Source organism: Salvelinus alpinus, chromosome 17 (genome assembly GCF_045679555.1).
Source record: "Salvelinus alpinus chromosome 17, SLU_Salpinus.1, whole genome shotgun sequence".
Classification (NCBI taxonomy): Eukaryota; Metazoa; Chordata; class Actinopteri; order Salmoniformes; family Salmonidae; genus Salvelinus; species Salvelinus alpinus.
In genome coordinates, this window is record NC_092102.1 from 26,513,345 (window position 1) to 26,537,057 (window position 23,713).

Below are 23,713 nucleotides of genomic sequence, written 5' to 3' on the forward strand. Positions count from 1 at the left end.
TATTATACTGTCTGCTTTAAGCAGCAATAATGGATGAATTGTGATACGTACGTTCACACACACACACACACACACACACACACACACATGCATATTGACTCCACACACTTATATACACTTTCACACTCTTTACATACCATGCTGCTGCTCTGTTTTATATATCCTGATTGCCTAGTCACTTTTACCCCTACCTACATCTACATATTACTTCAACTACCTCGTACCACTTCACATTGACTAGGTACCGGTACTCTTTGTATTTCGTCTCATTATTGTTATTTTATTGTTACTATTTGTCTAAATGTTCTTAACTCTGCATTGTTGGGAGAAGGCTCGTAAGTAAGCGTTTCAAGATAAAGTCTACACCTGTTGTATTTGTCGCATGTGACAAATAGAATTAGATTGGATCAGCATCCTCAGGTGCAAAGCCTCTGGGCTGGCTATAAGTAGCAGAGAGAGCCTATAAAACTGATACAGCCTGCCTATCAGCAATGTTGGAAAAAGTACTCAATTGTCATACTTGAGTAAAAGTATACTTTTACTTGAGTAACTTTCTATTAAAAAGGTGTCACCCAGTAAAATACTACCTGAGTAAAAGTCTAAAAGGATTTGGTATTAAATTTACTTAAGTATCAAAAGTAAAAGTATACATTTCAAATTCCATATATTAAGCGAACCAGACTTCATAATTTTCTTATTTTTACTTATAGCCAGGGGCACACTCCAACACTCAGACATTATTTACAAAAGATGCATTTGTGTTTAGTTTGTCCGCCAGACCAGAGGCAGTAGGGATGACCACGTGTTCTCTTGAATAGTGCATCAATTTCAGTTTTCCTGTCCTGCTAAGCATTCAAGATGTAACTAGTACTTTGAGTTGTCATGGAAAATGTATGGAGTAAAAAGTACAATATTTTCTTTAGGAATGTAGCGAAGTAAAAGTAGTAAAACATATAAATGAAGTGCAGATACCCCCCCCCCCCCAAAAAAAACTACTTAAGTAGTAGTTTTACTTAAGTACTTTACACCACTGCCTACCAGTACTCCTTGATAAATACATAACTGAGTAGCAGTGTAGGTTGATGGTGTGCTTTAGAGGGAAGACATACAAACATGAACATCAACCGTGCGCGGGTGGTCATCCTTTCTCCTCTGACCACAGAACATCGGCTTGCATTTTCTATTCATTTCCCGGCGATTCTACATGTTGATTAAACTCAATATTCTGTTCTTTTGAAATGGATTATATTAGCATAATAATGTTTCTTACTTTATGATGGTGTAGGCCTATATTTAAATTGAATCATAAGATGCTCCTAGGGTGTGGCTATTGAACTCATTTAGGCCTGGCTATTATAGTATTAATTGGTTCTTTAGCCATGACTGGGAATGAAGGGGGAATTTCTCTTAGAGGTGAACACGTGTGTGTGTGTGTGTGTGTGCTCTCTTCATTCACTATTTGACAATTGATTATATTGTCACCCCTCAGACTATTATAAAGGTAATATTGTCTTTAGATAACATCTGTTATTAAATGTGTGAAATTTGTTTAGGTATAGTTTCGATGGGCCATTATCAGCTGGGCAGGCAAATGACGTCCTCCTAAAAATGCTTAACACATTCTGTTTGTTATCGAAATTCTTTACAATGTCAGTGTGTTAAATATACTTATTTAGGTAAAGTCAAGGACTGGGGGGAGATATGACTTAAAAAATGGCATGAAGTTCAGAAGACGTTGGCGGGTCTAGGATGAATTAGTCTGTTCATGACTCAATGCTGTAAGCAATAACACCTTTATAACTTTTTCCTGGTAAGCCATTTCCTTGTCTGGGTGGGTGTGTCCTTTTAAAACTACCCAACCCTAATAGGGAGGGCATTTTTCTTTGTGTGTGTGTAAGAGAGACCGACAGAGACACTGGGGACTGTGTAGTGATGGACTATAGAGAGAATCCACGCCCAGAGAGATCCACACCCTTAATATATCTGGTATGACAAAGAGCAGTCTTTGACAGGCACTTGTTTTAGGATGGCCCTTTTTTCTTTTTCTTTTTTACAAAATATTTGTTTACAATTTAACTCTTCTAAAATGTGTATTTGAATACAATGCTTAAATTGAGTTTGTTTTCTTCAACATAGCAGTATGTGGTAGTTGAAAGTATTTTGCTCTTACTGTATATGCCCTAGGAAACCTTTTAGGTTGGCCTACCTGGGGAAAATCCACTTGAACATTGTTCTATATCATAACACAGCTAGCCAATGAGAGGGTAGTCTTCCCTTAAAGGGGCAGGTCTGTAGTGGTTGTGGGAGTTACTTGTGGTGATGTCATCTTTCAGGTCTGTCTTAAGATGAGTGAGCTGTTTGGGTGACTGGCAGAATAGAGATTTAACTTTTAGACGTTGTTGTGTGGACAAATATAGACACAGCAATTCAAGAAGAATTAGTGACTAGTGTGGTGTTCCTGGTGTTTTGATGAGGGTGAGAGATTGAAGACAGCTCATGGGAAGACTGTACAGAGCAGAATGAATTGTTTTGCTTTAGATAGTGGAATCGGTAGACTGAAGAGCAAGGCAAAACCTGGCAGTTAGTGCCCTCCACTCATCTCTGCTAGAAGAAGCCTCATCACATGCAGGCAGACATGAAATTCAACCAGTGTGTGCAACAGCAAGCTCTGGAGAACAGCGACAACAAAGTGTGGAAATGGTAAGAATATTCTCGTTCCTCTCTCTCTCGGTCTGCTGACAGCGTTTCTCAACAGGAACATGGTGGTGCCAGTAATGTTTGAATACATTTTTAACCTGCATTGTCTTCTATTGCTAGCAGTAAGTTTTGTTTTAACAGATTTTCTGTGAAACATCTATCTCAAAAGAACACTTTGATCTTGCACAAGGTCTACAGACCGCCTAACCACAGAACAATGGGACAGATATTTCACTGGCTGTGTAAATGTGAAGCATCCGCTTGGCGTTTTTTTTCTACCAAATATGGTAGTGAGAGGAAGCCCAGTGGCCGGCAGTGGTAGAAGATGGAAGGAGATGGATTTTGGCCGACATTCTGCACGTTTCCCAGCGACTTAAACATTTTATCTTAATCCAGTTTTCTGTTCCCAAAGCTAGAGTGGACAAAGTTTTGTAGACTTTACCCTTTGCCAAATTTTTTAAATAATTTTTATATTTTGGAGTGCTAGCTGTTGTATCACACGTGTACATCAGAGTAGTCATTCCCTAACAGAAATATGAAGTTGCATGCTAGAACGGGCCAATAGGATCTCGCTAGCTCGTCCACCTCCTTGTTTGTTCTGCACACGGACTAATTTGTTCCCATAGACCACAGCCTGTCGTTTCCAATCTCGGCTTAGTTATAAAAACATCTTTGGCCTAACTATGGTTTTCCCTAAATTAGGCTACTTTGTGGATTAGTTTGGGTTTTTGTTTGAATTGGCCATTTGAGTTTTCAGTTAAGGTAATGTCTAACCAGCTCCGTCTACAATGACTGTTAAAGCCAATCACAGGCAAGCGTAATGATAAATTACAAGTAGCCTTACTTTGAATTAATGGCAAGTGCAAGTTCTACCGCTTAACAATTGATGAAGTATTTGAGTATCTGTAAACCTTCAAAAATGTCCATGACATTGGTAATGTGAAACAAATACAACAGTGGAAGTTGACAAGAAAAATACTTCCTTATTATGTAGTGATGGGGGAATCATTTTTGACTATCGCAATATAAGTGTTTAGCTTGTTGGCTGTACCTGCACCAAAACTCCAGTATTTTTCCTTCATAGCTTGTTCTCCAGCTTATTTTTAAATAGGGAGCCAATTTGTTTTCAGCACTTATTTCCATGACTGATCAAAACTCGTTCTCATGGCTCTCTTGTCCCTCTGCAGCAGACATATGGTGAGCAATATGTTTGGAACATCGTATAGCAATACATATTGTATCAGCACCTTAGTATTGTGATAATATTGTATCGTGAGGGCCCTGGCAATTCCCAGCCCCAGTATTATGACACCAAAGCATTTAAAATCTGTACCCTTAATCAGGGTGTTATTCCTGCACCTTGGTTGGAACTCGAGGTCCCTGTGATGAGTATGTAAATGTACTGGTCCCTGTCTTGACCCTTTTGAACTCTGATGTTGCTAGACTAAGCCCTGGCCAATAATAGGATAGGTGTTAAGCAGCCCTGCCTCTTATCCAACTGGGCAAACACAAATCGTATGAAGTAACACTGAGCCAACAAGAGCTCAAACATGGCTATTGAGAGCTCACTGTGCCCAAACCAGAAATGTTCCACAGCCGCAACGCTTACAGGTTACAGTAGTGAGCAACCATGATATAATTACAAATGGTAACTATTTATTTACATACTCTACCTCAAGATGTCAAGGTGAGCAATGACTTGTCAAACTATTTCTCTTAGCTGTATGTTTACAAATGGTGCTCCACCAAAATGGTATAATTTTGGAAAGCCCGATTGGGTCAATGAGTCATGCATGTCTCCATATTAAGGAACAACATTTCAATGTTTCTCTTTATTGCTGCAATCCCTTTGATCACATGATGAGTGATCAAATTGTACAGTCAATTATTACCATTTGAAGAGGTATTGATTAAATGTGGTCGTTCTCGCCATCCAGGCACATTCAGGACCCAGCCAGTCAGAGGCTGACGTGGAACAAGCCTCCCAAAAGTGTCCTTGTCATCAAGAAGATCCAGGATGCCAGTCTACTGCAGCCTTTCAAAGAGCTGTGTGTGTTTCTCACAGAGGTAGGACATTTGCACCTTTTTTTGCTGAGTCCATCTAGTCTCATATTATAGCTTCCTGCACCTTAGCGGCCTGTGTGCTATATTACTTCCGTTTCATGAAAGTCTGCAATGAAGTCCCTGAAAACAGAAGTATTAGTGACTCAGAATTTGTACACTTTTTTTTTACCCCACTAGAAAGGAAAGCTGCTTGTAAAGTCGGAATATTCTTTCGACCCATTCGTCTTCTAAAGGGTGATTACATGTGCATGTTGCTAATGCATATATTTATACTTGTGCGTTGTTCTAGCAGAAAAACATGATTGTTTATGTGGAGAGCAAGGTTCTGGCGGACACAGCCATTGCGGGCGATGAGAGCTTTGGGGCCGTCATCCAGAAGTTCTGTACCTTCAGAGAAGGTGAGGAGACCACTAGCCATCAGAGGACTGGGTTGTATTGATTAGTGCACACCGTAGCACTTTTATTTACATCAGAAAACGAGTATGCATTATCTTATGGGAGAGGTTTAGGGGCGGCAAGTAGCCTAGCAGTTAAGAGTGGGCCAGTAACCAAAAGGTCGCTGGTTCGAATCCCTAAGCTGGCAAGGTGGGAAAATCTGCAAGGCTGTTAACCCCCAACAACTGTTCCCTGGGTGCCGAAGACGTGGATGTTGATTTAAGGCAGCCCCCCACCTCTCTGATTCAGAGGGGTTGGGTTAAATGCGGAAGCCACATTTCGGTTGAATGCATTCAGTTGTGCAACTGATTAGGTATCCCCCTTTCCCTAGTTCCTCCCTATTTTAGTTTGTTTTCTTCCATTTGGTGCCTAGTGAATACAATCCTGATTGATGATAGATTGATCTGTGTGACTCTCTAGCTAGTGATTTAGTGTCAGGATTGTCTATGGAACTCTAACTTTAAGTAGTATAGCTTTCTCTTACGGACATGATCCTAATGTTTGTATGCACTGTTCAGATCTCGATGACATTTCCAATCGAGTGGATTTCATCATCTGTCTTGGTGGAGATGGTACCTTACTTTACGCATCGTCACTCTTCCAGGTATACATTTACAATATTAACATCTTGTGGTATAGTAAACACATTCATTTATACATTTTTGAGTGTACTCTGTGTGAATTGTACTAAAATAATTCAGCAACTTGGTTGTGTGTTGATTTGTATCAATTTAGCTTATTCCAATGCGTGCGTATGCTCCTGTGTTTTCAGGAGAGCGTTCCACCTGTTATGGCCTTCCACCTGGGTTCTCTGGGCTTCCTCACACCTTTCAAATTTGACACCTACCAGTCTCAGGTCACCCAAATCATTGAGGGTACGTTGTTTTTTTCTCTTTAGCCTCTGCCTTATCTAATTTCAATAACTGGAGCCGTGCTCTCATTTCTAGCAGCTAGGTTAACCTCTGTTCTACTTTTGGTTTAACGTGTGTGTGTTTCTCTTTTGGGATGTGTGTTTCTCTTTCGGGGTGTTTGTGTGTTTCTGCTGAGCAGGTAACACCGCCATCATCCTGCGCAGTCGCCTGCGGGTGAGAGTGGTGAAGGAGAGCCGAGAGAAGGGCATCATCATGACGAACGGTGACAGTGAGGGCAGCCGCAAATCCATGCAGTACCAGGTGAGCTCTACACCTGGCTGGTTATGTCATCCTAGTATTATGGTTCATACCACAATAGGTTCCTAGCATCATGATGACTTGGCACATCTCATGCTTGTCTTTACTGTATGGTCACTGGGTGTTCACCTATTGTTGCGACGTGTTGAACAAACATGCAGTCATCGGGTGCATGTAGCGGACATGAGGCGTTTCCACTGTAATGTTCCCACTGCCACAGGCCTGACCACAGATCCCAGTGGGATGATAAAACACCAGGAAGGTTGAAATGTACCACCTTTTCTGGGGTGTGTAGGGTGGCAGCAATCCTTCAGATCTTGTTTCACTTCCTCCTTATTTGTTTGATGTAATCCGTCACAAGGATTGGTTTCCCTGTTTTTCTGAAGGTTCTAACAATCCACGCTATTTGCTTCCATTTTGGCCTATGGTGCTATCACATCATGGGGTTGATGTACGTGGGATGTTTGAGTTGTGTCATCGTACTTCCTACTGAGTGGACTTTGACAAGTCATAAAATATGACGTGTTCAAATAGGGTTCCCAAAGTGACCAACAACTTGGCTAGTGCAGTATCTCTGGTTAACATGGCTCTGGGTGTCTTGGTCCAACAGGTGCTAAATGAGGTGGTGGTGGACAGAGGCCCGTCGTCCTACCTTTCCAACGTGGACCTCTTCCTAGACGGACACCTCATCACCACGGTACAGGGAGACGGTGAGTAGTAAACTCCTCAACCTGCTGCTACTGGTTTAAAGGATTACACCCCATCTGTTTTGGCTGCTTCACTTTTATTTCCCACTTAGATGTTTCACTAATATAATACACTTTTATTGTTAATGCAGCTCTGATTTTAAGTTGTACTAGAGTTTAGATGCTGTAACTGGTCGTCATACTGTTGTTTGTGCTACTGCTTACTGCCTGTGTACAAGCCCAGAGTGCAAACACGCACCAGTGGTACTGATGGTCTATTTGTGCTGCAGACTGTTGGACTGCAGCTCGCCTTGTTAGTAGAGCATAGACCAAACTCTACCATCTGTCCTTCACTACTGCCTAGTAACTCCCTCTCTGGAAGCCTCTCAGGGTCTGATGTCAGAAGTATTTCCCTTGTCTTCGGGAACGGTTTACTGAGTTTTGGAACTGCTTTCAGCTTGTTGGTGTTTTTAGGCATGTGTCACTTTGTTTTTGGGGGTGTGCTCAAAGTAGTGTCTGTGTGTTGTCTCAGGTGTGATAGTGTCCACTCCCACGGGCAGCACAGCGTACGCGGTGGCGGCCGGAGCCTCCATGATCCACCCCAACGTGCCGGCCATCATGATCACCCCCATCTGCCCCCACTCATTGTCCTTCAGACCCATCGTAGTGCCTGCTGGGGTGGAACTCAAGGTAAACACACACGCATACAGAACCAGTCAAAAGTTTATTTTTACTGTTTTCTTTATTGTAAAATATTAGTGAAGACATCAACTATTAAATAACACTTATGAAATCATGTAGTGACAAAGTGTTAAATCAAAATATATTTGAGATTCTTCAAAGTAGCCACCCTTTGCCTTGATGACAGCTTTGCACACGCTTGGCATTCTCTCAACCAGCTTCACCTGGAATGCTTTTCCAACAGTCTTGAAGGAGTTCTCACATATGCTGAGCACTTGTTGGCTGCTTTTCCTTCACTCTGCGGCCCAAACCATCTCAATTGGGTTGAGGCTAGGTGATTTTGGAGGCCAGGTCATCTGATGCAGCATTCATCACTCTCCTTCTTGGTCAAATAGCCCTTACACAGCTTGGAGGTGTGTTGGGTCATTGTCCTGTTGAAAATAAATGATAGTCGGGATGGCGTATCGCTACAGAATGCTGTGGTAGCCGTGCTGGTTATGTGTGCCTTGAATTTTAAATAGATCAGACTGTCACCAGCAAAGCACCATCACACCACCACCTCAATGCTTCACAGTGGTAACCACACATGCAGAGATCATCCGTTCACCTACTCTGCATCTCACAAAGACACCACGTTTAGAACCAAAAATCTCAAATTTGGACTCATCAGACCAAAGGACAGATTTCCACCGGTTTAATGTCTGTTGCTCATGCCAAGAAACAAGTCTCCTCCTTATTGGTGTCCTTTAGTTGTGGTTTCTTTGCAGCAATTCGACCATGAAGGCCGGATTCATACAGTCTCCTCAGTTGATGTTGATGTGTCTGTTACTTGAACTCTGTTCACAGCATTTATTTGGCCTGCAATTTCTGAGGCTGGTAACTCCAATGAAATTATCCTCTGCAGAGGTAACTCTGGGGCTTCCTTTCCTGTGGAGGCCCACATGAGCTGTTTTCATAGCGCTTGATGGTTTTTGCGACTGCACTTGAATAAACTTTTAAAGTTCTTGAAATTTTCTGGATTGACTGACGTTCATTTCTTAAAGTAATGATGGACTGATGTTTTTCTTTGCTTATTTGAGCTGTTCTTGCCATAATATGGACTTGGTCTTTTACCAAATAGGGCTGTCTTCTGTATACCACCCCTACCTTGTCACAACAGAACTGATTGGCTCAAATGCATTAAGAAGGAAAGGAATTCCACAAATGAACTTTTAATTGAAATGCATTCCAGGTGACTAGCTCATGAAGCTGGTTGAGAGAATGCCAAGTGTACGACACTGTCATCAAGGCAAAGGGCTACTTTTGAAGAATCTCAAATATAAAATATATTTTCATTTGTTTAACAATTTTTCGATTACTACATATGTGTTATTTAATAGTTTTGATATCTTCACAATTTTTATTTTTAAAATGTTACCCCCTTTTCTCCCCAATTTCGTGGTATCCAATTGTTAGTAATTACTATCTTGTCTCATCGCTACAACTCCCGTACGGGCTCGGGAGAGACGAGGTCGAAAGCCATACGTCCTCCTAAACACAACCCAACCAAGCCGCACTGCTTCTTAACACAGCGCGCCTCCAACCCGGAAGCCAGCCGCACCAATGTGTCGGAGGAAACACCATGCACCTGGCTACCTTGGTTAGCGCGCACTGCGCCCTGTCCGCCACAGGAGTCGCTGGTGAGACAAGGATATCCCTACCGGCCAAACCCTCCCTAACCCGGACGATGCTAGGCCAATTGTGCGTCGCCCCGCAGACCTCCCGGTCGCGGCCGGCTGCGACAGAGCCTGGGCGCGAACCCAGAGTCTCTGGTGGCGCAGCTAGCGCTGCGATGCAGTGCCCTAGACCACTGCGCCACCCGGGAGGCCGATGTCTTCACTATTCTATTATTCTACAATGTAGAAAATGGTAAAAAATAAAAACCCTTGAATGAGTAGGTGTCCAAACGTTTGACTGGTACTGTATATTCACGCAAACTCATATACGCACACATTCAACGTAGACATTATCTATTTACCGCTCCTCTCTACAAGCCATTAGCATTTACTGCTCCTCTCCAGAACACATTTGCGTAAGACAACACAGGCGATGACCGGTAAGAAATGACCAGTCTGACACACAGCTAGCCATATGCGTACCCTTCAGTTGTCACAGGTGATGGGAATGAGGGAATTGCTTGTAATATACACACACACTTTAATAGAGCATTTTCTGCTGAATACCTTTTGTTGTCTTTGACTGGTCGTTCTTCTGCATCGTTTGTCACGCTCAGATCATGCTGTCACGTGACGCCAGAAATACGGCCTGGGTGTCGTTTGACGGGAGGAAGAGACAAGAGATCTGCCATGGAGACAGGTGGGCAACCTTTTGACCCCTCAATTACTGCAACCTCCCCTTAATTAAATCACACTTCCGCAAGTCGCATGAATACACAGTTATGTAATTATATTGACCTGTTTCATGGACTCAAGCCAAGAAGGTCACGTCACACGATGTTCAGTACAGGTTTTCCTTTATGTAGGCAGACAATTATTCCTTGTTGCTGAAATGCTCGCAGCCCATGTCATTGATTTACCAGTAACAGCGTCAGTCTGTCATTTTCAAGTAATTCTTTGGATGATTGTGAATACCTGGCATGCCTCCCACTCAATACTTGACTGTCTTTGCTCTTTATCTCCCTATTGTCTCATCTCCAGCATTACCATCACTACTTCCTGCTTCCCTGTTCCCTCCATCTGTTTCCGGGACCCCGTGAATGACTGGTTTGAGAGCCTGAGCCAATGTTTACACTGGAATGTGAGGAAGAAGCAGAACTACCTCAGCTCAGAGGAGGAAGAGTTCTGAGGCCAACAAACTCGCCTCCCGGTGACGCTATGTTGACCTTTTGGGTGCGTTCCAGATATACAGATTCTGCACAGTTCTTCACGGATGAAATCCGATCTTTATAATACCTGGACAAGTGTTTTAACATACTAGTATACGACATCAACATATTTTGATATCCTATATCTGGAATGCACCCATTGACTTCAGTTGGATTCCATCAGGTAAATTTGCAACTAATATCCTCCGGAGATGATTTGCATTATTTTGTTTTGGTTCTAGAATGAATCATCCCTTACTGTTAAGAATTTCACGCCCTTTGAAAAAGATTTTCGAAATTGCCTTTTTATGCCAACAACCAGATAGTCTCACGGGTTAACTTAAACCTGGATTGTTTTCAGTCAGACATGAGACAAAGTAATACTGAGCTAGGGATCAAAACCATGATATCAGTCCTCCTGATAATGATTGTTAACGTTGGCCCATGAGATATAATGTGGTCTGTTTTAGCACTTTGTCTATTGTTTCGTGGCGTCTACAGGCTATCAGGGACAAACCTTGGCTCCTCTTAAACCATGGACGTTGTTTTGTTTAGCTTGAGCGACATGAATGCTAAGGGGCTGCCAAGCTCCTCAACATATAAAACAGATATCGTGACTGTTGTCAGTGGGGTTGTTCATCAAGAACCAATGTTCTTGGAGATAATGGGGATATGGAATTAAATGTATTTGTTTTTTATACAATCCCTAACAGAAAATTAGTTATCATTACTACTTCAGGAATAGCAGAATAATTGCGTCTACTCTGCAATAATGAACTAAATGTGTAGATTGTGCCTTCAACTCGTAACTATTACATAGATAATTGCTTATTAAGGTTTACATAACTTTAATTTTCTTAATCGTATTTACAGCTTCGTGCAAGTGTAGCATAACCATATCTTCAGTATTCTTCTCTGCAGTTTGTCTGCAGTGCAAGCCATTTGAGAAGCTTCAGTACATGTTCATCTTACGTTAACTACTTTCTACAACGTTGTAGTGTCTGACCATGTAAAATGCCAGAACAGTATGGAACAAACGTTAAGAACTAAAGTCCATTCCAGGTGAGATGAGACCACAACTTGATTGTATTCATTGCCTTTCACTGTAAAGCCATAGATCTACTATGTCATTCATTTCAAGGTAATTCCGTTCACAATGAAGGCAATTGTGATTCTACAGGGTTTTACCACCCAAGGCAGGGGTAGGGCAACCCTGTCCCGGAGTGCCGTGGATACCTCAGGTTTTTATAGTTTACGTATTTATTTTTGCTTTAGACTTGGGAGGACAGGTAGATGGAATTTAGCCCATCAATGATATTGAATAATTAGCTCAGTTGGCAAGGTGATGAGTCTGGTGTGGTGCCTGGATGGACCTAAACCCTGCTGTGCCTATGGCACTCCAGGACCAGGGTTGTCTGCCCCTGACCTATGGTGTCAGACTTATTGCAGTATGATGAGAGATTGAAGGCATTCATATACCAGTTGTAGGTGTTGGCCTACCTTACCAAATGAGACTAATTCTCACCCCCTTTGACTGACCAGCTCTGAAATATCGAATTGATAATATAATAAAATATAATATGATGGTTTGAGGGTTTTTCTTCTATCCTAATTGACTTTTCAGGGGGTGGTAAAAGATACGATGTGATTAAAATTGACATGTTTTTCATATAACATTTTATCAAGGAGTTATAATATCTTTAACTATCAGATGTTCATTTTAGAGAACTAATTATAGTTCATATGAATTTATTACTTTATGAATTTGCGTGTTAAATGTACTTGTTTGATGGGCAAGTGACATTTCCCCCAATGGAAAAAGTGCTTTAAGCTCTGGATACCAGCGCACCACACTCTGCAAGAGGACCAGCTCACTCTAACTAGTCAATCAATCATTCCTTTATTTTCTCATTTATGATGCTTCAATAAGATGTTTTTTTTATATAGCCTATATGTTTATTAACCAGTTTGCACTGTATCATTGCTGAAATATAAATCTCTTTGGTACTTTTTCTATATTGATATTATTGTTTTAAGGCTTCAGTGCAGGTTAGTTTCACAATCTATTCTCTTAAAGTAGAAAAATATTGATTTCCTCTAACAATTGAATTTGGAGTGGAGTCTGTTCATCAAGATTGAATGACAGTCCCTTCAGTTAGGGGATATCGTTTTATAAGAGCAAACATTTGAAAGAAATGTGTTGGTCTTTATTTGCTACTATACTTTGTTTTTCAGTGAGTACAGTGTATCCTCTACTGAAGTAATGGCAGTCGTGGACTTTGCCTTACAAACCAGCCGATAGATAACGAAAGAACCAAGATTTTTACACTGAAATCATTTAAGCTTCCCCAATGTGGTACCTTTATGGTTCCTTTTGGATGAAGGACCTTATTCCTATGATGCTTTCTATGTCAAGTCTGATCTTCAAGTGCTTCTCACTTTGTTTTGTAGACTTCTTCATCTCTGTGGTCCTATAACTCTTTTTTAATGGTACGTTTTGTAAATATTGTTTCTGAAATGAATTCTGCTATTTTTCCAGAGCACTTTAATAAACAGAGAGCCAATGAATTGTCCGTAAGTGTGAATTTATTTGTTTGGTATTATTGGTGTGCCTTGTTGAGACATTAATTTGCTGCATGTTGGTTTTATCCGATGAATTTGAACCCTTTTGTAGGTGTCCAGGAACAAGGAAATAGACAACACAACCTACGATTTATTACCCATTGAATATTTGAGGAAGTAATCTCTTTCCCAACAGTGCACTCCTCTTCCTGTATTTCATTTAAAAATTAAGCAACAAAGGAGTTTACTGCAACGATTTTGTTTTGTAATTTTGAGGACCTGTAGTTTACAAAAACACAATGGGTGGTCAACCAAATTATTATCATAGTGCAGCAAAAAACCTAAATGGATGATCACGTCAACTGGCTATCAACAATGTGAGCAACATTTAATTGATATAAGGATTAATACACTTCAATTAAGATATTTCCTTTAAGTGTGTAGAAAATTGAAATGTCAAATAGTTAATACATTAATGTATATAAAATAGATCTTATTCACAAATGGATACATCTCAAATGCTAATAAAAAGTTGCCAGTATAAAACTTTTATCAGTCAATTACATAGATGGAGCTGTATTACAATACCACTCTGAATACTTTTTGGATTTATATTACTACAAGCACACTAAGGTAAGTGATCATTTGCTAAAATGATTATGGTAAAAGCAGCAGACCCTAAAAATTAAAGTAATTGTGCTGAATAACTGCATTGATTTAGTATTTCTGTAATTCTTTCAGTGATCAGAAGTTGGATTGTGCATGCTGTGGCCGAGCATCTCACTATGTGTTGTAGGCACACTGAAGGGTAAGCATCAGCCACAATCCTCCAGAAGTAGGCAAAATGTGATGAAAAAGTAACTGTGTAGTACACTAGACTCGCGTAATAAATTATAACCAGTGGTGATTCTCATCAGCTATTATAAAATAATCAGTTTACAATGTTTTGCATGACAGATTCTTATGTCTGTCACAGGCAGTGGAATCATCGAGTAAAAACAGACCAGTCAGGTGGCCATTTGAGTGCATTTCTCTCCAGTTCCAAACTTCAAACATTGGTTAGAACCAGAGTTGTTACAAAATGATTGAGAAATTGTTACAAACAGCTAATCCGTCCTGTGTAACCGTAGCCATTTCCTTCCCACAAAAGCAATTTACTGCTTGTCCGTTAACACTGGAGAGAGAGAGAGAGAGAAACATAAGTACCCTGATTAGTTAGTCACACAAACCATGTTTCAATCCAGTTTTCATACTGGATTCATACCCCCCCCCCCAAAAAAAACCAAATCACCACAGCTGTGAAGGAAACAGGAAGTGTCGGTACAATTTTCTAAATGTTGACAGAATTTGTTTGTTTGAAATGGTGGCATTTTTGTGTCGGTAAAATGTAATTATACAACAAACTGCGGTGGAAACGATTTATTGCGCAATTGTTCATAGAATAACCATGTCGAGGTCAATTTGCAGTCACGATGCTATGTTGTGGTCCTCCAACTACGACTTGAAAAAGCATACACAGATTATTAGATTAAATAAATGATGAACTTCACAGGGTGATGAAAGTGCAAGGGGATGTGCTTGATGCTACTTTCCAATAAATATTAATACAATTTATAGTTTGAGGTTAATACATAAAAATGTGGAGATATTTACTTTTTTAAATATTGTCCCATGAACATTGTGTAATTTACTGATGGTAACTAGCCCCATAGGGATATCGAATGTCAAACCAAATTGACCATGGGCATTACAATCGGATTGCGTGCAGCTGCACTCCGATTTGATTATTACTTGGGTGCTGTGGGCATGTGGAAAGGTTTGAAAGAAACCCAACCCAAGGAAAACTTACTTTACCCTTCATTCCGTGACCATTGTTTTTCCTATCTCTGTTTTGGACAAGACTGACTTTATGATCCAAATGATCTTATTTACAGTTTGTGGTCAATTTTGACACTTAAATGTTAATGACTCCAATTGATGCCATACAGACCGTTTTCAAAAAAAAGTTGCTTTTTAGGGGCAGTCGCTCTAAGCCAGAAGTGTTTATGTGCACTATGTCATCACGCACAGCCTTTTATCCGCAACAAGTCAGTTTGATGGAAATAAACCTCTAGTGGGAAAATGCACTTTTTTAATGCAGATTTGATACCATGAAATTCTGTCGCAAATTGGTTGGAAACCTTCCAACAAAAACAAGTAGTTGGTCTATTTTTAGATTTCAGTCAGAGGTTCTTGGAATGACTGTTTTACTGTGCCCATAACAAAAATGTGTTTCTACAAATGATCCTTAAATGTGTCAAAACATTGTTTGAAGTCATGTTTGTGTGTCATCTATGAGCCTTGTTCTTGTCTAGCCTGAACTTCCAGTGACTCCTCATAAACAAGAAATGGAACAGGTGAAGGAAAAATAAGCTATACTCTACTCACTCCTCTCCAAGCCCTGGCCAGAGCTGTGCGCCAATCGGAAGAGAGCCCAGAAGAGCACGCCCTTGATCAGCACTGAGATCACTGCTCCTGTCACAGCAGCAGTCTCCAGTGTGTACGTCTTGTCCTGCCCCCAATGTGTACTGATCTGAAATCAGAAGACTGCTCATTTGAGGTGGATCTCTGAGCCAACCACCCACCACACTTCCTCCAAAGACCTGATTCGGGATCAGTTCAAACATTGGCTTTCACAGCTCACCATGTACATCAGGTACAGGAAGTAGGCTACCTCTGGCACATTCTGAAGGACGAAGACCCAAACCAACTGCTTGGGTTCTTTTAAAACCTGGAACAAAGGATGGATAAACCTGTTATTGCACCAAACCTGTTTTACATGAAGTATGTGCCTCATAAGTGGAACTCCAGTCTCCTTTTCACCTCTTAACACCTGATTTACTTAACAAAAGGCACATCTTAATAGGTGGTCCAGGTAAGTCATGACATTGCACAAGTGTTTGAGGTGGATCTTTCCTCTCTTGTTCTCTATAGTGCTTCTATTGTTCCTCAAGCAAGGGGGGAGGCCGATGACATCACGGATTCCCATCAGACCAACTCCTTGAATGCCCTACTCCTTGAAGTTGTCTAAAAAACACTTGCTCAAAATGTTGTTTTTTACTCTTTAGTGAGTGTACTTTACTGTATTTATACTTGGAATATCACTGGAGGACATCTTTAAAGGTTAACATTCTTTCCACCACCCTTCCTTCTATTGAGTTCACATGCTTTATGCATAGTATTGTGTAATCTTGTATTGTGAGTTATTTCTGAACTATTCTTTACATACTCACTGTTTATGCACTTGTAGCTACTCATAATATTATGTTCAGTGCACACCAATGATTACATTTTTAAAATTCTCTTGATACTTGATACTCACTGCGATAGCCCCCACGACTGCGGTAAGGCAGGCCCAGACCACTCCAAAGCCTAGGATGATGCGGTTTGTGAGGGACATGGTTGTGCCTGACATCATGATCAGGATGCAAAGGCACAGCTGACAGAGAAATGTCAAAACCAGCCAAAGGTTAGACCAACTACCGATCCAGTAAACCTCCATCCCAAATACCCTGGTACCCTGAAGTCAATCATATATGTCTGCACCACAGATCAAGGCCACACCTCGTTAGAATGACACCATCTGTCGGAAGACAACAGCTATCGTGTGCCAGACGTGTTATGATTCATGTGGAATGTGGCAGTACCTGAGCCTGTAGTTTAAATGTAACCATGGAGGAGCACAGGATGAGCGGGAATTACTGCGCCTGGATGGTCTCCAGAGCTCCGCCCACCCGGAAGACCATCATGTTTGGCCTCTGGATGAGCAGCATGGCGCACAGGACATGGGCCACCACGACCACACACAGGATGCATACAAACCGCACCTTCCACAAAAGCGCACACAGGCCTTTTCTTAATTGCATACTCCTTGAGTCATCACTCCTCGTCTCCTCAAAACCTATTGGAGGAGAAGGTAAGAGGGGTGGTACCTCTGGCTTTCTCATCCAATGGGTTTTTCAGAAGGAGATGAGAGGCCATCGAGTCACTACTGCTGCTACCAAAACAGTACCTGTGGCATAAAGACATGCACAGTCAAATATCTGGTTGTAATTGAGCCGTGTTCAGTAGGGAGAAACGTTTTGAAACAAGGAGTTACTACCTGAACTTGTCCAATGAGAGCTCAGATTGTTATTTTCCGTTGCAAAACGTTTTGCTATGGTGTACTGTACTGAACATGACCCTTTAAAAAGAGGTTGGTTTCATTTTGTACGTCCACATGCAACATACCACAACCAAGTTCTTTCTATCCTGGACTGGAAGCACCATGAAGTTGACCAAAGAGCGCATCATGACCATCAACACACTGAGGACAAACACTATCAGCTCCTGCCTGTTCTCCTGCAGGATGCCCCTGGTGATGTAGTATATGCAGAACACTGGAGGAACGGAAAGAAGACTATCACAAAGTCTTTGGTGTAGGCGGCATAATCAGGATTTCACCATAGCACACAATGTTGACATGGGGGATGATCTGAGTCGGGGGTTGCATTTATTTTCTCTGGACTTTTCATCATGTGTTCATGTCTGGACACTTCTGCTTTCAGGAGGGGTGGAGGTGGCTGTTGATTAGGTCATAAGTTTCCAATCTGTTGCTATTGCCACTAATGTAAGTCACGCCACTTACAAATACCAACCAGTTGGATGAGGGATACAGTGAAGTCGTCCTCATAGCTGTACTTTTCCTGTAGATGTTTGTCAGTGTGAGGGCCGGAGTGCCATCAAAGAGGCGATGAGGAAGCAGAAGTAAAACTTTGAGCATGAGAGCTCTGACCAAGGCTTTATCTCTAGGGTCAAGAGAAAGCAAAGCATATTGTCTTTGGTCACTGACATGGGCTTGCTCCTACCTATCTTTCCGAGTTGGTCCTGCCGTACATACCTACACGTACGCTACGGTCACAAGACGCAGGCCTCCTAATTGTCCCTAGAATTTCTAAGCAAACAGCTGGAGGCAGGGCTTTCTCCTATAGATCTCAATTTTTATGGAATGGTCTGCCTACCCATGTGAGAGACGCAGACTCGGTCTCAACTTTTAAGTCTTTACTGAAGACTCATCTCTTCAGTGGGTCATATGATTGAGTGTAGTCTGGCCCAGGAGTGTGAAGGTGAACGGAAAGGCTCTGGAGCAACGAACCACCCTTGCTGTCTCTGTCTGGCCGGTTCCCCTCTCTCCACTGGGATTCTCTGCCTCTAACCCTATTACAGGGGCTGAGTCACTGGCTTACTGGTGCTCTTTCATGCCGTCCCTAGGAGGGGTGCGTCACTTGAGTGGGTTGAGTCACTGACGTGATCTTCCTGTCTGGGTTGGCGCCCCCCCTTGGGTTGTGCCGTGGCGGAGATCTTTGTGGGCTATACTCGGCCTTGTCTCAGGATGGTAAATTGGTGGTTGAAGGTATCCCTCTAGTGGTGTGGGGGCTGTGCTTTGGAAAAGTGGGTGGGGTTATATCCTGCCTGTTTGGCCCTGTCCGGTGGTATCATCGGATGGGGCCACAGTGTCTCCTGACCCCTCCTGTCTCAGCCTCCAGTATTTATGCTGCAGTAGTTTGTGTCGGGGGGCTAGGGTCAGTTTGTTATATCTGGAGTACTTCTCCTGTCGTATCCGGTGTCCTGTGTGAATTTAAGTATGCTCTCTCTAATTCTCTTTTTCTCTTTCTTTCTCTCTCTTGGAGGACCTGAGCCATGGGACCATGCCTCAGGACGACCTGGCATGATGACTCCTTGCTGTCCACCTGGCCGTGCTGCTGCTCCAGTTTCAACTGTTCTGCCTGCGGCTATGGAACCCTGACCTGTTCACCGGACGTGCTACCTGTCCCAGACCTGTTGTTTTCAACTCTCTAGAGACCGCAGGAGCGGTAGAGATACTCTTAATAATTGGCTATGAAAAGCCAACTGACATTTACTCCTGAGGTGCTGACTTGCTGCACCCTTGACAACTACTGTGATTATTATTATTTGACCAAGCTGGTCATTTATGAACATTTGAACATCTTGGCTATATTCTGTTATAATCTCCACCCGGCACAGCCAGAAGAGGACTGGCCACCCCTCATAGCCTGGTTCCTCTCTAGGTTTCTTCCTAGGTTTTGGCCTTTCTAGGGAGTTTTTCCTAGCCACCGTGCTTCTACACCTGCATTGCTAAGTACAGAATCAATCATTAGGATGTTTTTAACATATAGATTCAATAAAGTTCCAACCGGAGTATTCTTTCTTGTCTCCGTGAGCAATGGAACGCAAGTGACTACCATGAGGAATAAGCATGATCAGAAAATGGCTGACTGCCAGACACCTGACTGATTCTGCTATCATTCACTCCCACAACACCATAGAAGTCTCATAATTTCTATTGATGGTTGACATCTAGTGGAACCCTAGGCAGTGCAGAATCATTCATATCTCAAGGGGATTTCATTGGGGACTCTGGTGAATACATACAAGCTCAGATTTCTGACTTCCTGTTTTGATTTCAACTCAGGATTTTGCCTGCCAATACGAGTTCTGTTAATCTCACAGACATAATTCAAACAGTTTTAGAAACTTTAGAGTGTTTTCTATCCAATACTACTAATAATATGCAAATATTAGCAACTATGACTGAGGAGCAGGCTGTTTGATATGGGCACCTTTCATCCAAGCTACTCAATACTGCCCCTGCAGCCATAAGAAGTTAAATAAAGGTAATAAATAAATAAATCCATTTTAGAATAAAATGTGGAAAAAGTCAAGGAGTCTGAATACTTTCCGAATACACTGTATATATTTGTTGACAGAATGTAACATATCATACGAAATGAATGATGTTGTACCATAGAGAATGATAGAGGCCAAAAGGTGGTATTAGTATGGGAGCGCCATTGATGGCTTCCACCACTTTAATGCAGTCAACTGGGTGGGACTTCCAACTTCATTGGCTGATCCCTCCTGGTGACCCTGTTGGAGTCATGTCCAACCTGGTCATCAGGAGGGATCAGCCAATTTTGAAGAAGAAAATTGATTACTTAAAAAATGGTAATTGCCATAATGGCGCTGCCTGTGCTGTCACAGACACAAAGATTTGTGTCTGTGACTCTTTGTGTCTCTATCTCTATGTGTTACACACTTTTTGGGGACCAGTTTTGAGTGCTAATTTCAAAACTACTGGCTGAAATTATACAAAACCTTTGTATTGTCTTTGTTTACATTGTCCAACGCACTGATCAGTGGATTGGGGGAGTCATTATGCCCCCTTGTGGTCAAACATTTCCAGTGGAACCTCATCAGAGTTGTGTTCAAGATTAAACCAAAGCTTTATAACTAAACCAAGATAGACCACCGCCGGTGGTTTCTAATGGGCAGAACAAGTCTGTGTTTGCATATTTCATTAGGGAACGTCTACTCTGTGAAGTGCGCGTGTGCAATAACTCAATTCGCCTTTGCACTCCTTCTACACAGCGCATTCTTTTACAACTTTTGCAAAGGGTAAAGTCTACAAAACTTAGTCCACTATGTTCATAGTAGATTCGAGTTTTGGGAACAGAGAGCAAATTGAGAGCAAATGTTTCATCGATGAGAAAATGTGCAGAATTTCGGCCAAAATCCATCTCCTTCCATCTTCTCCCACTGCTCGCCAGTGGGCTTCTTTTCACTACCATATTTGGTAGTGAGTGGAAACGCCAAGCGGATGCTTCATATTTATACGTCCAGTGAATTATCTGTCTAATTGTTCTATCTGTGATTAAACGTTTCGAAAGTTGAGATGAATGCAGAGTTAGCAAATGCACGTTATAAACAGACAACTTCCACTATTCACATGCAATTTCGCTCTGGTCCTTGTATTCAAAACGATCGTCTATTCAAAACGATATTTTAGGGACACCTTTGTTATTTTTAAGGTTGGAAATGCTGCAGCGGAGTTGTGGTCTCGACAGTCGACTCAAACCACCGCTAAACTCCGTGAAAGTAATTGGAAGTCCAACAAGCCGGGGGTGGTGTCGGTTTCCACTAGATACCAGAGCCACAAGTTAGATTCCACAGCCCAAAAGTCAAAATTGGCTACAAAAAGTAGCATTTTAGTCTTCATTTAATGTTAGGACTAAGGTTAGCACTGGTTAAGATTGGGGTTAGGTTAAAAGATTAAGAAGATAAATTGTAGAAATGGGCTGGGTTTAGCCATAATTATGACTTTGTCGCTGTGTTAACTAGTGACGACTGGCGGTGTCCTCATGCTAGCGATTGTTTTGAACTTACAGTATCAACTGGAAATCGGAGTTGCATAGGTGTGACCACTTGGTAAGTAATTCCTAATTCCCATATTTACTGCATCTACAAGCTGATTTTTATTTTTTTATTTTACAAATGAAGAGCGCGTTCATTTAATGAATGAGTATGTTCACGAGCTGGCTATTTGACAGGCACAAGCGCATTCACATTTAAGCTAACGTTAGCTAGCATTAGCCAACTGGTTAATTTTGCTTGTCAACTATACTGAACAAAAATATAAACGCAACAATTTCAACGATTTTGCTGAGTGACAGTTCATTTAAGGAAATCATTCAATTGAAATAAATAAATTAGGCCTAATCTATAGATTTCACATGACCGGGCAGGGGCGCAGCCATGTGTGCGTGTGTCTACAGTGGCTTGCGAAAGTATTCACCCCCTTGGCATTTTTCCTATTTTGTTGCCTTTACAACCTGATTTACACAACATGTCTACAACTTTAAAGTTGCAAAATATTTTTAATTGTAATACAAACAAGAAATAAGACAAAAAAATGGAAAACTTGAGCGTGCATAACTATTCACCCCCCCAAAGTCAATACTTTGTTAGAGCCACCTTTTGAAAGAATTATAGCTGCAAGTCTCTTGGGGTATGTCTCTATAAGCTTGGCAGATGCAGCCACTGGGGTTTTTGCCCGTTCTTGAAGGCAAAACTGCTCCAGTTCCTTCAAGTTGGATGGGTTCCACTGGTGTACATCAATCTTTAAGTCATACCACAGATTCTCAATTGGATTGAGGTCTGGGCTTTGACTAGGCCATTCCAATACATTTAAATGTTTCCCCTTAAACCACTCCAGTGTTGCTTTAGCAGTATGCTTAGGGTCATTGTCCTGCTGGAAGGTGAACCTCCGTCCCAGTTTCAAATCTCTGGAAGACTGAAAAAGGTTTTCCTCAAGAATTTCCCTGTATTTAGCGCCATCCATTCTTTAAATTCTGACCAGTTTCCCAGTCCCTGCCGATGGAAAAACACCCCCACAGCATGATGCTGCCACTACCATGCTACACTGTGGGGATTTTGTTCTCGGGGTGATGAGAGGTGTTAGGTTTGCGCCAGATATTGCATTTTCCTTGATGACCAAAAAGCTCAATTTTAGTCTCATCTGACCAGAGTACCTTCTTCCACATGCCTTATGTTTGCTTATTTTTTTCTTTAAGCAATGGCTTTTTTTCTGGCCACTCTTCAGTAAAGCCCAGCTCTGTGGAGTGTACGGCTTAAATTGGTTCTATGGACAGATACTCCAATCTCTCATGGATTTGATGGTGCTCCGTGGGATGTTCAAAGTTTCTGATATTTTTTTATAACCAAACCCTTATCTGTACTTCTCCACAACTTTGTCCTTGACCTGTTTGGAGAGCTCCTTGGTCTTCATGGTGCTGCTGGCTTGGTGGTGCACCTTGCTTAGTGGTGTTGCAGACTCTGGGGCCTTTCAGAACAGGTGTATATATACTGAGATCATGTGACAGATCATTTGACATTTAGATTGCACACAGGTGGACTTTATTTAACTAATTCTGTGACTTCTGAAGGTAATTGGTTGCACCAGATCTTATGTAGGGGCTTCATAGCAAAGTGGGTGAATACATATGCATGCACCACTTTTAACTTTAAATTTTTTTTTAAAACAAGTTTATTTTATTTCACTTCACCAATTTGGACTATTTTGTGTGTGTCCATTACATGAAATCCAAATAGAAATCCATTTAAATTACAAGTTGTAATGCAACAAAATAGGAAAAATGCCAAGGGGGATGAATACTTTTGCAAGGCACTGTGGGTTTGTGTTGCTTCACAGTCCCCGCTGTTCCTTAATAAGGTGTATTTTTATCAGGGTTTTTAAAAATCTAATTTTACTGCTTGCATCAGTTACTTGATGTGGAATAGAGTTCGGCTCTATGTAGTACTGTGCACCTCACATAGTCTGTTCTGGATTTGGGGACTGTGAAGAGACCTCTTGTGGCATGTCTTGTGGGGTATGCATGGGTGTCCGAGCTGTGCGGCAGTAGTTCAAACAGACAGCTCGGTCCATTCAACATGTCAATATCTCTCATAAATAGAAGTAGTTAAGAAGTCGATCTCTCATCCACTTTGAGCCAGGAGAGATTGACATGCATATTATTGATATTGATGTTAGCTGTCTGTGTACATCAAAGGGCCTGTTGTGCTGCCCTGTTCTGAGCCAATTGCAATTTTCTTAAGTCCCTTTTTGTGGCACCCGACCACACGACTGAACAGTAGTCCAGGTGCGACAAAACTAGGGCCTG

General features: G+C 41.6%; 2 protein-coding genes across 5 annotated transcripts in view; both read left to right on the top strand.

Moving 5' to 3' along the window:
* Positions 1-13,163, top strand: part of LOC139542594 (NAD kinase-like) — a 32,990-nt gene extending 19,827 nt beyond the window's left edge. For 2 of the 4 annotated variants that reach the window (XM_071348205.1, XM_071348208.1), the window contains exons 4-12: positions 4,635-4,764; positions 5,051-5,159; positions 5,715-5,800; positions 5,969-6,071; positions 6,247-6,368; positions 6,976-7,075; positions 7,584-7,741; positions 10,005-10,087; positions 10,429-13,163. In XM_071348205.1, the coding sequence (XP_071204306.1) occupies positions 4,635-4,764; positions 5,051-5,159; positions 5,715-5,800; positions 5,969-6,071; positions 6,247-6,368; positions 6,976-7,075; positions 7,584-7,741; positions 10,005-10,087; positions 10,429-10,576 (1,039 nt within the window). In that variant the 3' untranslated portion in view covers positions 10,577-13,163. Of the gene's footprint in view, positions 1-2,324; positions 2,701-4,634; positions 4,765-5,050; positions 5,160-5,714; positions 5,801-5,968; positions 6,072-6,246; positions 6,369-6,975; positions 7,076-7,583; positions 7,742-10,004; positions 10,088-10,428 lie in introns of those variants that run through there. The other 2 variants (XM_071348207.1, XM_071348206.1) reach the window with 2 other exon arrangements.
* A 7,985-nt stretch (positions 13,164-21,148) lies between these two features.
* LOC139542595 (solute carrier family 35 member E2A-like) overlaps positions 21,149-23,713 on the top strand; it is a 35,107-nt gene continuing 32,542 nt past the window's right edge. The window contains exon 1 of the mRNA XM_071348209.1: positions 21,149-21,461. The gene's annotated coding sequence lies outside the window, so the exon portion shown is untranslated. The remainder of the gene's footprint in view (positions 21,462-23,713) is intronic.